Source organism: Purpureocillium lilacinum (genome assembly GCF_023168085.1).
Source record: "Purpureocillium lilacinum CBS 284.36 DNA, scaffold_4, whole genome shotgun sequence".
Lineage (NCBI taxonomy): Eukaryota > Fungi > Ascomycota > Sordariomycetes > Hypocreales > Ophiocordycipitaceae > Purpureocillium > Purpureocillium lilacinum.
Genome location: NW_027072114.1, coordinates 3,536,232 through 3,550,485, shown reverse-complemented (window position 1 = coordinate 3,550,485; position 14,254 = coordinate 3,536,232). Strand labels below are relative to the sequence as shown.

General features: G+C 62.5%; 4 protein-coding genes across 4 annotated transcripts; 1 reads left to right on the top strand and 3 right to left on the bottom strand.

The window, feature by feature from the left end:
* Positions 1–1,344: 1,344 nt before the first annotated feature.
* PLICBS_006243 (uncharacterized protein) lies at positions 1,345–3,069 on the bottom strand (the record flags this gene model as incomplete). Its single annotated transcript, XM_018320021.2, has 4 exons — positions 1,345–2,256; positions 2,329–2,736; positions 2,823–2,896; positions 3,009–3,069. 4 exons carry the CDS (start codon positions 3,067–3,069, stop codon positions 1,345–1,347), a joined length of 1,455 nt encoding a protein of 484 aa, XP_018182495.1.
* A 2,136-nt stretch (positions 3,070–5,205) lies between these two features.
* On the bottom strand, positions 5,206–6,831 carry PLICBS_006242 (uncharacterized protein; the record flags this gene model as incomplete). The annotated part of the gene is made up of 2 exons (XM_018320020.2): positions 5,206–6,636; positions 6,697–6,831. 2 exons carry the CDS (start codon positions 6,829–6,831, stop codon positions 5,206–5,208), a joined length of 1,566 nt encoding a protein of 521 aa, XP_018182494.2.
* A 1,198-nt stretch (positions 6,832–8,029) lies between these two features.
* On the top strand, positions 8,030–9,888 carry PLICBS_006241 (PAB-dependent poly(A)-specific ribonuclease subunit 3; the record flags this gene model as incomplete). The annotated part of the gene is made up of 3 exons (XM_065600895.1): positions 8,030–8,162; positions 8,215–8,312; positions 8,368–9,888. 3 exons carry the CDS (start codon positions 8,030–8,032, stop codon positions 9,886–9,888), a joined length of 1,752 nt encoding a protein of 583 aa, XP_065456967.1.
* A 1,125-nt stretch (positions 9,889–11,013) lies between these two features.
* PLICBS_006240 (Sm-like protein lsm7) lies at positions 11,014–11,546 on the bottom strand (the record flags this gene model as incomplete). The annotated part of the gene is made up of 2 exons (XM_018320018.1): positions 11,014–11,144; positions 11,258–11,546. The coding sequence occupies 2 exons, from the start codon at positions 11,544–11,546 to the stop codon at positions 11,014–11,016; spliced, it is 420 nt and encodes a 139-aa protein (XP_018182492.1).
* Positions 11,547–14,254: the final 2,708 nt, after the last annotated feature.

Sequence of the window (14,254 nt, the reverse complement as noted above, 5' to 3'; positions counted from 1 at the left end):
GTGCAAGCCTGCGGTACCCGAATACGCCTACTTTGACTATAACCCCCCGCGTTCGTCGAATCATCCCATCCCTTGCCCCTACCCTTGTGCGACCCTGGCCTATAACAAGCTCAAGGTTCGGAGTCAATGCCAACTTCAACCAAGACTCGCCTCAAGAGTTCCTCGCTCAAACGACGCAGCCAATCAAGGAGCAAAGCAAAAGGGCCGCGTCAGAGACTGACAGGCGATCAATCACATGGGCTTCACGAGAAAGCTCAATAACAAGGCTCAGATATGGCCTTCGTCCAACTGTTATGCTCCGGGATGCGGACCCTGGTATCCGAGCCGCACCTTCGGATATTAAGACCCCCAGCGCAACAGCATCCTTTCAGCATCCGAATACTTGTATGCGCGTGAGCGGCGCACCCTAAACCCGAACGCGTTATGCTGAAGCCACTGATATCCTGGCCTTCTCGTTGCATATTCTATATCCTGGGCTTTGACGTTATGCTCGTGTGCCCCCTCACGGGTGTCGTCCGTATGCTCACGGGTCGCACCCGGCCGCCGTGGGTGGTGCCTCACTCAGTCGCGCCCGCCACCGCTCTCCCATCTTTCTCATACCAGATCCCATTCCGTTCACGCAGTAATGGCCAGCCTGCAACTTGCTGTGCGCATTAAGCGTCGGTCCCTCCTCTCGATGGTTTGCCGTAGCAAGATGTCAATGCTGTACGCGAACGGCCTGGTGACGCCGGCGGCGAGCCTTGCTCCCCGGACACAATGCTTGCAGCATGCGCTCCGAGGTACGCGCTCTTGCTCCTTTCGTCGGGGTGCGCCACGCAGATCAAGCTCGTCAACCCGTCTCGCCAGGAGACCAATGAGACCATCGCAGCCTAGGGAGTGTCGCGCCTTCGTGCGTCATGGAATAAGTCTCTTTGTCTGCTCTGCTGCTGCTGCTGCTTCTGTCTGTTCTGTACTAACAATGCTCACGCTATGAATCAACCACACGCAAGACGCAGTCTGCCGTCCCTTCGCCTCGGAAAACACGTCTTCTCCAGTCCCCTTCTTCGCCCCCGTTTTCTGCGTACCGCCTCAGGCCCCTCCCCTCAGTGTCTAGCAAGCGAGCGCGCCACGGCCATCTCAGCCGTCCCGTGAGCATCCCGAGTCCTCTTTCCAACGACAAGAACAAATGGGGGAATCATGACAACATTGAAGCAAAATCGTAGGAGAATTCGACAGCGAGTAGAGAAAATGGCAAGATGCGGGGCCTGCGTAGATTCGAACCCTCGTCGCCGCCTAATGGTTGGGACGCAGCAGGGGCACGCCGGCCGTCCCTCGCGTAGGCGCAGATGTCTGGTCGGACAGCGGCTAGTACCGGTGCATAGGCTCCTTGCTCTTCGGCGTCGCTTCGTAAATGTCGTCGTCGTCATCATCGTTGCTAGGCGCCTTGCGCTGGCCCGGTGGCGGGTGCAGGCCCGTCGTGCTAGAAGCTCCCGAGCCGTTGACCGCCTCCTTCTCGTCGGCGAAGCCAGGTTTGGCGGCCTGGAAGCCTGGGTTGAAGGGCTCCTGTGCCAGTCTGAGGTCGGCAAAGGCGCTCGACGAGCCCTGACCCGGGTGGGGGTCTGCGAATGGGTCCTCGGCCGGCTCCTCGTCGTCGTCGTGGTCGCGCCGGTACCCGGAGCCGGAGGCCTTGTTGGACGGAGGTGGGCCGTCGGGCGCGCTGTAGACCTCTGCCTGCTTGCCCTTGCCGTTGCCGCCCGATACGACGGCCGCACCCGCGCCCACACCGGCGCCGGCGCTCGTGCCCTGCCAGCTATCCTGTCGTTGCGTACCGTTGGTCGCTTCGGGTCCCGGCGACCCCTCATGCGGCGTGTTGAGGCCGAGCTGTTTGCGCGCGTTGAGGACGGCGCGCTGGTGCTGGTTGAGCGCCGTCTGGAGCTGCTCGTTGGTGTCGATGAGGCTCTCCATGGTGTCGTTGTCGGGGCCCGGGTTCTCCGACGTCATGTACCCCTGGATGCTGCGCGACGCGCTGAGGCAGCGGTTGGCGAACTCGCGGATGAGCTCGTTCTGCAGCATCTCGGTCGAGGGCGTATTCATGACGACCTGCTCGAGCAGCTTGGCCGACGTCCGCGCCTCCTCCAACCGGCTGGCGAGCTCGATGGGGTCCGGTAGCCGGTTGTTGGAATGTGCCTTGGCGAAGTAGTTTTGCGAGTGGCGGTTCAGCATGGGCGGCGGGGGGCTCATGAGATGCGGGCGAGGCCCTGGCGCGGGGACGCGGCCCTGGAGCGCGTAGCAAACGTCAGTATCCTGCGTGGCGAACGCGCTCTGACGGGTCCCGAGGGAAGCACTTACACCGTGTTCCTTGAGCGCCTTGTCCTTTTCCTTCTTCCACATTTGTATTAAGGGGGCCAGGCCCTCGTCGTACATCTTGGTGTGCTCAAAGTCGTCGAGCGTCTCCATGAGGATCTGGCGCACGCTGCGGTCCCTGGCGTTCTTGAGCAAGGCCTTTGTCGTGTCGACGAACTTGTCGTCGAGGTTCCGGGTGAAGGTTTGGCCGGGGTTGTCCGTGAGGATGCGCACGAGCATGATGGCGTTGTACTGCCACGAGGGCCGCGACGAGTACTCCTTGCCCATGTACTTGCGGATGATGCGCGCGCACTCGGCTGCGGCCGCGGGGGACGACTCGGCGGCGTCGACGATGGGGGGCAGAAAGAGCACCTCGTCGCTCTGGGCGTTGCCGCCGGACTCGCAAAAAGCTTTCTGCAGCGGGCGTCGTCTGTTAGCAACGCGGTTTCCGTATCTGGGTATTGCCATGACGCGCGTGCCGTGGTACAGGGAGCACGTACCACGCTGTTATGAGCGGTGACTTCTGGGTTCTCGGCCGGTGTCGCGGCCGAGGCTGGGGGCATCTCCGAGCTGCCTGCATCCACGTGAGGGTCAGCGTCCGGAACAAAGATGCGACTCGTGGTGGCCTGTTGGCGTGACAGGCGTGGGCAGCCACCGAGCCAGGGGCGGTTTGGGAGTCAACAAACCTCCGCCGCCAGTCTTCTTCCTGATGCTCCCCAGCATCTTGTTCATGCTCAGCCCCTTCATGGCTGCTACGGGTTGGCGCTCGCACGACCGCAGCCGTGGGCGTCGAGTCGCAACGGGGTGGTGGTGGCCAGGAGTGTGAACCGTCGCACGCTGGATCGTCAGCGTTTCGTGGACGGGGGCGAACCGCGAGGCGGACGTGAGCGAGTATATGCTGTCGCAATCGGCCGAGGGGGGCAGTGATGGGTCGATGGCGTGTCTGGAGTCGCGAGGGGGGCGAACAGCAGTAACGGAATCGCGCGAGTTGACGATGAGGGCTGCCTGTCGCGCGGGAAGCGGACGACGCAGAACGAGGCACCAGACGAGGCGGCTGTCTGAGGGTTTGCTGTTGTTCTGTGCGGCGAAAAGAAATCGCGTCGGCTGCCTGCGTCTGGCGTGTGTGCCGGACGGTCGAGTTGCTTCCCCTGGGGTCACTCCGCTCGCGCGGTCGGCGTTGTCTGGATTGGGGGGGAAACAGTCTTCAGTGACCAAAGCCAGACCTCGAACCCCGTCAACGGGCCAGGGTTTGGTGGTGGTGGCGGCGCGCGGGCAGGGGTCCTCGTTGGGTCCGCGTCGCCCCGAGCCTGATGGCTGCCTCCACACGTGGCGGGGTTTGCGTTTTTGTCGGGGCCCTGTTCAACTGCTGGTGTCGGTGGATGAACTCTGTTCGGTGTCGTCGCGAGGGGGGAAATAGTCGAGGAGGACGACGAATCGGGCTGATGCAAGAAGAGTTCGAGGCACTGCTGGGTACGGTAGAGTAGCCAAGTATCGTAGGTGGCCTCTCGATGAGGGGCGTCGGCGAGCGAGTAGGCACTGTAGGTCAGCTACGCGTTGGCTGGCTGCAGGCCGGGTGGACTGCGGCAGCGACGGTGGATGGACGGATGGATGCAATGCGCGAGCGCAGGGGAAAGGAGGAAGCAGGGCCGCAATTATTAAAGGAGGCAGCCGTCCGGGGGGGAGAATGGATCCTAGGGGATGAGGGATGGATGACTGACTGGTGGAAGGTATTGGATCTCTGTCCGACGACTGACCGCGTCTGTCGGGGGGGCGCTGCATGTGCGTGTGCAGGCAGTCCCGCCCGCCCAGCACCACCAACACGTGTGCCAAGACGGTCGAGGTCGCCGCCGTTGCTGTCGGGTCTACTACTGTACGTACTTGGCCGTTGCTGGCTGGTGTGCCTTGGGAGGAGGCTCTGGTGTTACTGGTAGGCTTACTATAGTACTAAGCCCAGCGCAGTGCAGTACAAGAGGCGGCCGCCAGCTCCAGCGCGCCGGCCGGCTTTCAGCAGGCGACAGAGGCATCCAGCAGGGTCGCCAGGTCCCCGCCCGCCCTTCAGGGCATGGAGGGGGTTTCTTTGTTGTGAGGCCTTCAGTCCACTGCAGGTGTCCGATTTCCTCTCTTTGGACCTGCACCGTTCCAGCGTCCGCCACTTCGCAGGTCGCGCGTCCCCTCCAGCTTACCAGGTTCCATCATGCCCCCTTGCCCCGGCCCGCCGTCCATCATCTCCAATCTCCACCTCCACTCTCCTCCCACCTCCACTTCCGCTTCCGCCGCCGCCGTCGCCGCCTCGCCTCACTCATCATTGCACTTGCGCCCGCACCACCACAACCACCACTCACTGTCCTCCACACAGCCTGTCCACACAGCCCCTCCACCACCACCACGATCCACCACCAGCAGCGCAGCTGGAGCTTTTCTACGCAGCGCTGCACAGCCTCGCACCACTACGCAATCCCCCCCCATCGCTCACCACACCGCGACCCCGCCGCATGCGCGCACGCACCACGACGACATACGACGACCGGACCGGCCCATCTGCGCATGACTCTGGATGACTGGCTCTCCTGGCCTGGCGTGCGCGGCAGACGACGTCGCGCCCAGATCTCGTGACGTTTTCGCGGTTTATCTCCGAGCGATTCATGCCGAACCGTCGATTGCTTATGCCAATGCCATTGCTCCAACTGCCGGCCAAGCTTCGAGGCTCGCATCCGAGCACATGCCCAGCAAATTACTTGTACCCTCGCACGCCGCCTGGCGCCCACCTGCACTTGGCGATAGTAGAAGTCACCACATCCCGCATTACAGCCGCAGATACACGCGCCAGTGCGCATCTACTCGAGTGTGGTCCAGATTCGTCTAGATGCCTATCAACGGCGCAGCCTACCCAGACTCCTCTTCGTCCTCCTCATCGTCGTCGTCATCCTCTGCGTCTGACTCGAGGGCGAGCTGCTCCACAATCAGGTTGCCTGACTTGCCAATCTTGTCCCCCATCGTGTCTGTCGTGCTCGGCTCGTAGACGACTCTGGGCAGAGTCGATGCTATCCGGAATGCGTACTTGTGCTCATAACCAGCCGGCCGAGCACCGTCCGTGCTCGCATCACCCCCCTGCTGCAAGAGGCTGTAGCAGTCCACAAACGCGTAGAGCTCTTCGAGCGGCGCATCCTGAGGGAACCGTCGCACGATCCGCCCCGCCCCGGACTCCTCCGGCATCTTGAGGGCGACGCGCACCACGTTCTTGTTGCCGGCAGGGGGCTCGGGCATGATTTGGCGCACCCTCCACGCCTTCCATAGCTCCCGTTTCTCCTCCAACCGGGCGTCTGCCTCGGCCTTCTCCTGTGCCCGCCTCTCAGCTTCGGCGGCGGCAGCGGCAGCCTCTCTCTTTTCCCGTGCACGTTCTCTATCAATGGCCAGTGACCGTTCGTATGCGGAGTCTTGCTGCGTACGCAGGCTGCGCGCCACCTCTTGCGCGGTCCGCTCGGCGCGCACCCCCTCGAGGTCCGAGCCGTACTTCTCCATCGACCCTTGCAGCTCCGACAGGTACGTTGCCGCGGGCATGGGGCCGACCAGGCGCTTGACGATGCCCATCCTCGTGCTGCCCTCCTTGGGCGTCAGACACACCAGAGCCGTGAACGGGTACTTGGTGCAATTGTACTCGGTCGCTGCTTGGTAAGCCTCCGAGTCCAGCACGTTGCCTCCCCACAGGACGATATTGTTCGATGGGTTCTTGACAAACTCGACCACGTCGGTAGACAGCAATGTTCCGCGGACAAAGGAAGCTGTGTCGTCGTGTTCGGGAGACATGAGGAAGACGAGCAAGAACTTGAGCTCCTTCTTGGCAAGATCGTGCGCTTGCGCCAGGCCGCCTTCGAAGAACGGGAGCTCATTCGGCCCGTACTCCTCGTCGAACTCGCGCTTGAATCTTGCGGCCGTGTCGCGCGGCATCAGCATCCGTCGGCCCGTCGTGCTCCGGAGGCCTGCCGTGATGGCGCGAGGCCGCAGCGGTGCGGGAAGAAATGACAGGACGTAACAGAAGGTCCGGAACAGAGCGCCCGCTGCCTTCCACCCCCAGCCAAAGGGTGCGAGTAGTAGGCCGAGGAGCCACGGAGATCGGTGCGTGACTGGCTGTTGGGGGACTATCCTCGGTGCCGGGTCAGTCTGGTTCCTCCGTCCGAGTATCGATCGATCGGACGAGGCCATCAGACTCTCCTGAAGGTTTTCGTGTCGAGCGACCGTCCGTGGGATGTCTTGGGCGGCCATGGCTTCGGCGACGGGGTCGGGCCCTTCGCCGTCGAAGAACTTGGCAATGGCAATCTGGAGCCGATGTCAGCAAGGGCAATTGCCACGGTGAAGGGGCGCTTAGAGAGGCCGTACCTGAACGTTCCATTGCGATCGCTGCAGAAGCGGAATCGCATCCTTTACCTCTTGATCCGTGACTCCAATGTACTGTTGGAGCGCTTCCTGCTGGCTCGGAGACAGCCGTCCGACGTCGTCGCCCGCGTCGGCCATGGCGTGCAGTTGTCGGCTCGCCTCACCTCACCGGATGTGGAAGAAGAGAAGATCTGAACGTGCCATCAACAGGCAGGCTGACAGAATGGAATGAAAGAACGCTACAGTAGAAGAGCGTTTTTGCGACGGGCGCGCAGCTGCGGACGGTACGTGATCGGATGTGGCTTATGTTGAGGTCACAGATGCCAGCTACGTCAGGACTCAGGTGTCACGGAGCCAAAGGTGCGAGAGCTCCTGATCCGGCCGCGTGGTCCGTGCGCGCCGCGTCGAATGGGTGGACACTGGCAGCCATGGATGCAACCTCGAAGTACCTTGGCCTCAGCTCGCGCGCTTTTCAGCAGGCGTTTCAGGGCGAGCCAGCAGCCCAGCACCGTTGCGTGCGGACTAGCCCGGTACCTCACGTCGCTGGCCAGGCCCCCGCTCCAGCAGCTGGAGGGCATCCAGTCCCAGCGCTGCCTGGGGGCGAGCGAGTCCGGGTGAGCAGCAGCCCGCCCACCCAATCCTCCCAATCCGCCCAATCCCCATCCTTGGCTCGTGCTCCCGCCTGTGATCTCGTCTCGACTCGGCGCGCCCGCCTCGCTTCCCTCCCCCACCACGAACCTCACCCTCCGCGGCAGCCTCTGCGCCCAGGCACTTCACCACCCGCCCGCCTCCGGATCCTCGTCGCGCACCACGGTCCGCTCGGCAGGGCCTTGCCATTGTCCCGCCTCTTCCGCTTCTCTCATATGGGCGCGACGCCGCACTCGTCAATTGAGCCATGGCATAGGGCTGCCCCAGCGAGGTGCGTGTCGCGTCACCCCGTCGTGAACTGCCGCTCCGCCCACGACCTTGTGCCCGCTCGTCGCGCGACTGCCCCCGGCACGGCACTACCACTCCCTTGGTCCCAATTGCTAACGGCATGCAGACGTCGTAGACCCGGCCCCGAGGACGATCCCCCCTCGAGCATTGCTATCTGAGATGGCGACATCGCGATTCCAACAGTCAGATCTACGGCGTCAGGTCGGGTCTCCGAGGCCTAAAGGTCGCGGTACGGCCCCCGAAGAATATTGCTGCGTATAGGACCTAGGCTGATCCCCGCACAGAGAACAAGGAAACACTCTGCCGAAACGTCCTCATCTACGGGCACTGTCGATACGAGGACCAAGGGTGCACATTCTCCCACGATTTAAACAAGAACAACAACGGAAATCAGATCGATATGTCTAAGAAGGCTCTCAATGTCGAGTCGCCGTCCTTCACGCCGGCTGGCATCCAGCCGACGGTGACCAAGAAGCCCACCTTTTCTACACAGGCTGCCAGCGCCCCGGCATTCACGCCACGCTCTGTCGGAGGTATGGTTGTCTTGTCAGCCCATGAAGAGGGCACTTTCTAACTCCAATGCAGCAGTGACACCCGCCGGAAGCACAGCCGACACCGAATCTCCCGTCTTCAACCCCGCAACTATCCGCGAATTCACACCCAGCTTCGACGTCAGCTCGCAAGTACGTGTGCTAGCTTGGGTGGCTCTCCCTGAAGCCAAGCTAACAAGGCTCGCAGTCTGGCGCGAACGGCTCCAATCATGAAGGGTCTTCGTTCGACCCCTTCACTATGGCGGCGGTCGGGCAGAACTTGCCTACTCCCCAATACAACCCGTATGCCGAGGACCACAACGCCATGGGCGGCGGGGCCACGTCCTTCTTCCCGGCCCAGGGAGCCTTCACCACGCCGCTTCAACCCCTCCAATATCACCTCTACGCCCCTGTCGGACCCCACAGGGATGATCTGATGCCCTACCAACGCCTCACACACGACTTCTTCATCCCCGATAAACTACGAGAAGAGCTCCAGAAGAAGGCCGAAGCGTCGCTGCAGATTATGCCCAACTCGCAGCTGCCGCAGCTGGACAACTATCACTCGCTTGTCGCGCTGGACACGTCGCATAGGAAGAACGCCAACATCTACGGCTATCCCAGCTGGGTTTACAAGGCAGTCTCATCCAAGACCGGAAACCTGTACAGCCTGCGGCGCCTGGAAGGCTTTAGGTTAACCAACGAGCACGCGATCCGGTCTGTCAAGGAGTGGAGGAAGATTGACAACGCCAACGTGGTGACGATTCACGACGCGTTCACCACCAGGGCGTTTGGAGACAGCTCCCTCATCTTTGTGCAGGACTATCACCCGTTATCCAAGACCCTCTCCGAAGTCCACCTGGCCCCCACCCCGGGGCCGGGCAACCGATTCCAGCCAAAGGGTCCCATCTCCGAGGCTATCTTGTGGACCTACATCTCGCAGATTGCCAACGCGTTGCGGGCGATACACGGTGCGAACCTGGCTGCTCGGTGCATTGACGTCACCAAGATTATCCTTACGGATAAGAACCGCATTCGACTCAATGCGTGTTCGGTTCTGGATGTGGTGCAGTTTGACATGAGGCGGCCTATTGCGGAGCTTCAACAAGACGACTTTCTGCAGTTCGGGCGCACAATTCTCAGCCTTGCCACTAACACATTGCCTGTACATCTCACCAACCTGAACTCGGCGGTCGAGCAACTGAGCCGATCTTACTCGGTGGAGCTTCGCGATACGGTCGTGTGGCTTCTGGCACCGCCACAGGCGCCGGCTCAGAAGACTATTGATGAGTTCGTCCGCGGCATCGCCGGCCACATCGTAGGGACGCTGGACCAGAGCCAGCACAGGGCCGACGAGCTCAACACGGAGCTTTTCCGCGAGCTGGAGAACGGGCGCATTGCTCGGCTCCTCTTCAAGCTTGGCACTGTCAACGAGCGCCAAGAGTTCGACGGTGACCGGGCGTGGTCGGAGAACGGAGAGCGATACATGCTGAAGCTCTTCCGCGACTACGTCTTCCACCAGGTAGATAGCAACGGCAACCCGGTGTTGGACATGGGACACATGCTGCGCTGCCTCAACCGGCTCGACGCCGGCACGGACGAGCGGATCTGCCTGACCAGCCGCGACGAGCAAACCAGCTTTCTGGTCAGCTATAAGGAGCTGAAGAAGCAGCTCAACAATGCTTTTGGCGAGCTTCAGAAGGGCGGCAAGCAAGGGCGAGGGCTTTAGTCGGCCTCAGCCCGCGACAGTGAGGTACCCCACTCCATCCAGCCGCCCCGAGAACGACGCAAGCGTAGGTCCAGGCAGAGCTGGGAAGGCGTGGGAACGATGAGTTTTGCGCAGGGACATGGCACAAGGCGCACGACTTACAGAGGTTCAGCTATCGGGACACGGAGATCTACTCGTGCGATGATGCGGGAGGCTACCAGGCCTCAGCGCCCTCTGGGCGTTCTATCTACCGTCACATCAGCAAGGGTTTCTCGCAGGAGGCAGGGCGCAGGACACAACAGAGGAAGGAGAGGGCAGCAGACGCTCGCGAACACACTGTCGAGGAGTACGACGGCGGACCGCACCGCTGCGTCTCCGCAGGTGGCCCGGCGGCGCCCGCTGCAGGCAGTGACCCTGAACGGACCACACAGACAACCGATTTCGCACACGGCGGCGGGCTGACGAAGATTGGGCGGGCTTTGGCTACGACGCACAGGGATACCTGGTTCTTGGATTCGCGCACGACGAACGTACGAAGTACATGCGGGGGCTGTTGTTCGGTATCGGGACGGGAGAACGAGCGGGTGCATGGAATCCGCAGGCGGTTGGCGGACTACGAAGATGGCTCGTTATTTCTACATATGAGCGAGAATCCAGGGCGCGGTGCCGGAGAAACAGGAGCGCGTCTGAGTCGAACGAGCCCCAGCGAGTGTATAGGGAAGCGCAGAAACAGTCGAATAGTAGTATTGTTCACAACACAGGGTGCTAGATGTGACAACAGAGCGTGGCTCTGTATGTGAGCATAACGCAACCATAGGGTCGTTGCCCCGAAGCTCAGCTTGCATCCCGTCCATGTTCTCCAACGTCGTCCTCAGCCCGTGCCGTAACTTACCGTCGCGGGCTTGCCGCACTCTAGTTAGGGTCCCAAGTATGCAGCGAGCCTCAGCCGCAGAGGCCTGATGCGCCGCCAGTCGTTATGCGCCCTCAACAGACGCGGTTCTCCTCCTCGCTCTCGCTATCGTTCGGCCGGGCGCGCGTGGCCCCTCTCGCTGGTGTTGACATTCACTGCTCTTCTCCCACAGCTTCCCAGCCACCCACGGGTGGCCAATTATTGCACGCAAAAAGGGTGATTTTCTTTCCGCGCGTTCAGGACTCGTCGGGTTGGGCAAAGGGGTTGGCAATGACTTCGCTGCCGTCGACGGGGGTGATGACGACGAGGAGGGTGCCGCGGGCGACGACGAGGCCGAGGGATCGGGAAGACTCGTTTCCTTGATCGTCTGTGCCGGGAGAGTGTTAGTCCTGCGTTATGTGTTGTCTGTGCCATCGTGGTGATGCGGGTAGATGGGCCAAAGATAGCAAGGGAGGCATGGGAGAGGGCTTGACAACGTACCGCGTAGCGTCTCCTTGACGTCGTCCAGGACCAGGTTCATGAGCGCGTCGTAGCCCTTGAGCGTGCCAGTGACCTCGCGGCCGCCGTTGAACTTGACCGTGATCTGCTTGTCCATGTACTTGGCGAGGTCGAGAATGTTCTCCTTCTTGGGCCGCTCGGCAGCCTTGTCGCCGCCAGCCTTGTCGCCGCCCGGGCCGTGGGCTCCTCCCCGGCCGCCGCCGCGCCCGCCGCGGAAACCGCCACCTCCACCTCCGCGTCCTCCGCCTCGGTGCATGGGTCTTTCGGACATGATGTGTGTGTGGGCGAGTGTGGTTGGGGAGGCGAGCCGGTGGTTGCTGCTGGTGCTGCGGGAGGTGCCAGGCGGTCGGTCGACCAGGCGGGCAAAAAATGTCGGGCCGTTCAATCGGTGTTCCAGGTTCCAGGTTGCCTGGGCGCGCGGGGCGGGGAGCACCAGCCTCCACTGGGACGAGAGTCACCGCAGGGGTGCCACAGCACGCAACAGTACTGGGCTACAGTATCTAGGTGCATTGGCCGCTGGACGGGAATGGATTGGAAGCTCAAAGCCCAGGCGGGGAGTGGGGACCGCTGTGGTGCTCAGCGGGGGTAGGGCTGGTTGCTGCTTTAGGTCTAGGGCGCTGGCGGGTGTCTGCCGCCGTGGCGGGAGTCTGCCGCCGTGGCGGGAGTCGAGGAGCCGTCGCGCCTCCGGAGCCGACGAACACATACTTGACCCCGAAACATGAGCCGGCGCCTGGATGCCTGGGTCGTCAGGGTCCCCGTGACGCCTATCAATGAGGAGCAGCAGTGGCAATCATCGCTTAGCTTGCTTCGAGAGCACCCCGCGATGATGCGCTCTGTTGCCTCGCTCGGTGGCAAATGTCCAAACTGGGCCGTCTGGTGGATAATACAGGTCCCCTATCCCCGATCTGTCTGAAGCGACGAGAGGGGAATGCCGCCGTCACGGAGACATCAGCGTGGTCGGCGATGGGTGCGCGATCGTCCGGAACAGTCGCCCTGTCGCCAATCTCGACCAGCCGAGCGTGTAAGACGTTTGGTTGCGACAGCACCCTGGCTTGCTTGGGCAATATTTCTCCGCACGCCGATCCGAGGCAGGACAACGGGCGCCCCTCCGCGCCGCGGGGACAAGACGATCTGCGGCGGCGAAGTGTGGTTGCTGTCGCCTCCGCCGCCGACGCGGATGAGGCGAGGTCCAGCACTGTTTTGCGCAATGCGGGCCATCTCGCGAACCGCAGGCCGAACGGTTGCTTCCCTCCACTGCCAGTAACTGGGAGGCAGGATTGGAGGGTACGGGTTGGGATCCGGAAGCACGAGTGGCGCACAAACATGGACTGCCACCGGCATCATGCCTGGCGAGTAAATCGTCGACGGCGCGTGTCGTCTATCCGCGACCGCGCCCCTGCCACGGCGGTGTCCTTCATCACCTCGGTGGCAAATGCGTGTGCTCCCCCCGGTACCCGAGCTGCTCGTCCCGGAGCCAATGTGGAGAAGCCAGGCAGCCTTGCGCTTCCTGCGGGCGGACCACAAACAACCCTTGGCCGGCTGTGATGCGGCCCGGGGGAATAAGATATCATACGCACCAGTGCACCACCTCATGCAAGCAAGCAGTCACGTCTGACCGCGTGAGCGGGCGGATCCCCCAGCCGAGAGAACAACGTGGCCGGGGACGCGGGTGAGACCATGACCATGCCGGCTGCTCACTGTGAGCGGACCTGGCGGCGGGGTGGAAGCTCCATCCTGGCAGACAGGCGCCGAGGAAGGAAACAAATGATCGACCAGCGCGGACAAGGGGAGCAGCAACGGCGACTGGGTCCCCGCCACCAACACGGACGCTCGCTCGTCGCCCTGCGGGCGCAGCGCGCGGGATCGGGTGAGACGCCATGGTTGAGTTCGATTTAGATATGGCCTTGTTTGTCTCATGCCAATGGTCGACGCAGCGCCAATCGAGAGCCCAAAATCGTGGCTGCTGACGGGAAAATGCGATGTGCATTTTGAGACTCGAGAGGCTGGCGCAGCGGTGACGTCTCCGGAGGCACGTCTTTGGCTCGCGGGTCCGGCGTGGCGGGCGGCGGTGGGTGGTGCGGATCTTGCAAACAAGCCAACGGCGGGCACTGGAGAAGCCTCCAGATGATGGCTTGGATGGGGCCTGGCATGGCAGGCCTGGCTTGCCTCGCACGGCGCGCCCACTTGCGGGCGCATGCCGGCCGTCGTCCTTCCCGGGAGCTGCTCCATGCCGGCCGCGAATCCTTTCCCCCTGGTGCGACGCTGCTGGCCGTGCCTTTCCACATTTGATTCCACAGCAAGCCTTTGTCCACCGAGTCCACCCCTCATTGTGGTCTGGTGCGGGGACGGGTCCTGTTTTTGCTCCTCGAGTGTCGTCGGCGGCCGTCGTCTTGTGGGGGGGAGGCTCGCGACGGGAGGCAAACTTGGACTGACGGCACGCGCGCCGAGGTGACCCGAGGTGAGTTGGTGAGGCCCAGGGAGCGGCTGAATGGTTACAGTTTACGAGGTATTAGTACCTTGGCCGGCCTGCTCTCCTGATGCAACTGGCACCTTCCCGTCTCTGTCCTGCTGCTCTTGCCTTGCCTCGCCTTGCCCCTCGTACGAGCAAGCAGCACTAGCACTGGAGAACGGCAGGCGCGAAGGAGAGGGGGGGCACCAACCTGCCAAGTGCCAACCGTACCCACGAGTGCATTTATTAAGGGCAAAGCCTGCAGCTTGACGTTATTCCCAGCATCGGACACTTGATCCGACAGCACCCTTGATACCTACCTACGCGGGCCTTGATTTCCCCGCCGCCCGGCTCGTCGTCTTTGCTCCCCGACTCTGTCGTCGCGCACACAGGTCGACACCTTCCTCTTCCCTCTGGCTGCCGCCTCCGCCTCCGCCAGCACCAGCACCAGCACCCTGTTCGCCCGCCGATGCCCTGCCTGCCACCGCATCGCACACGCTTCGCGCCCTGCAGACAGGCACCGTTCCTTG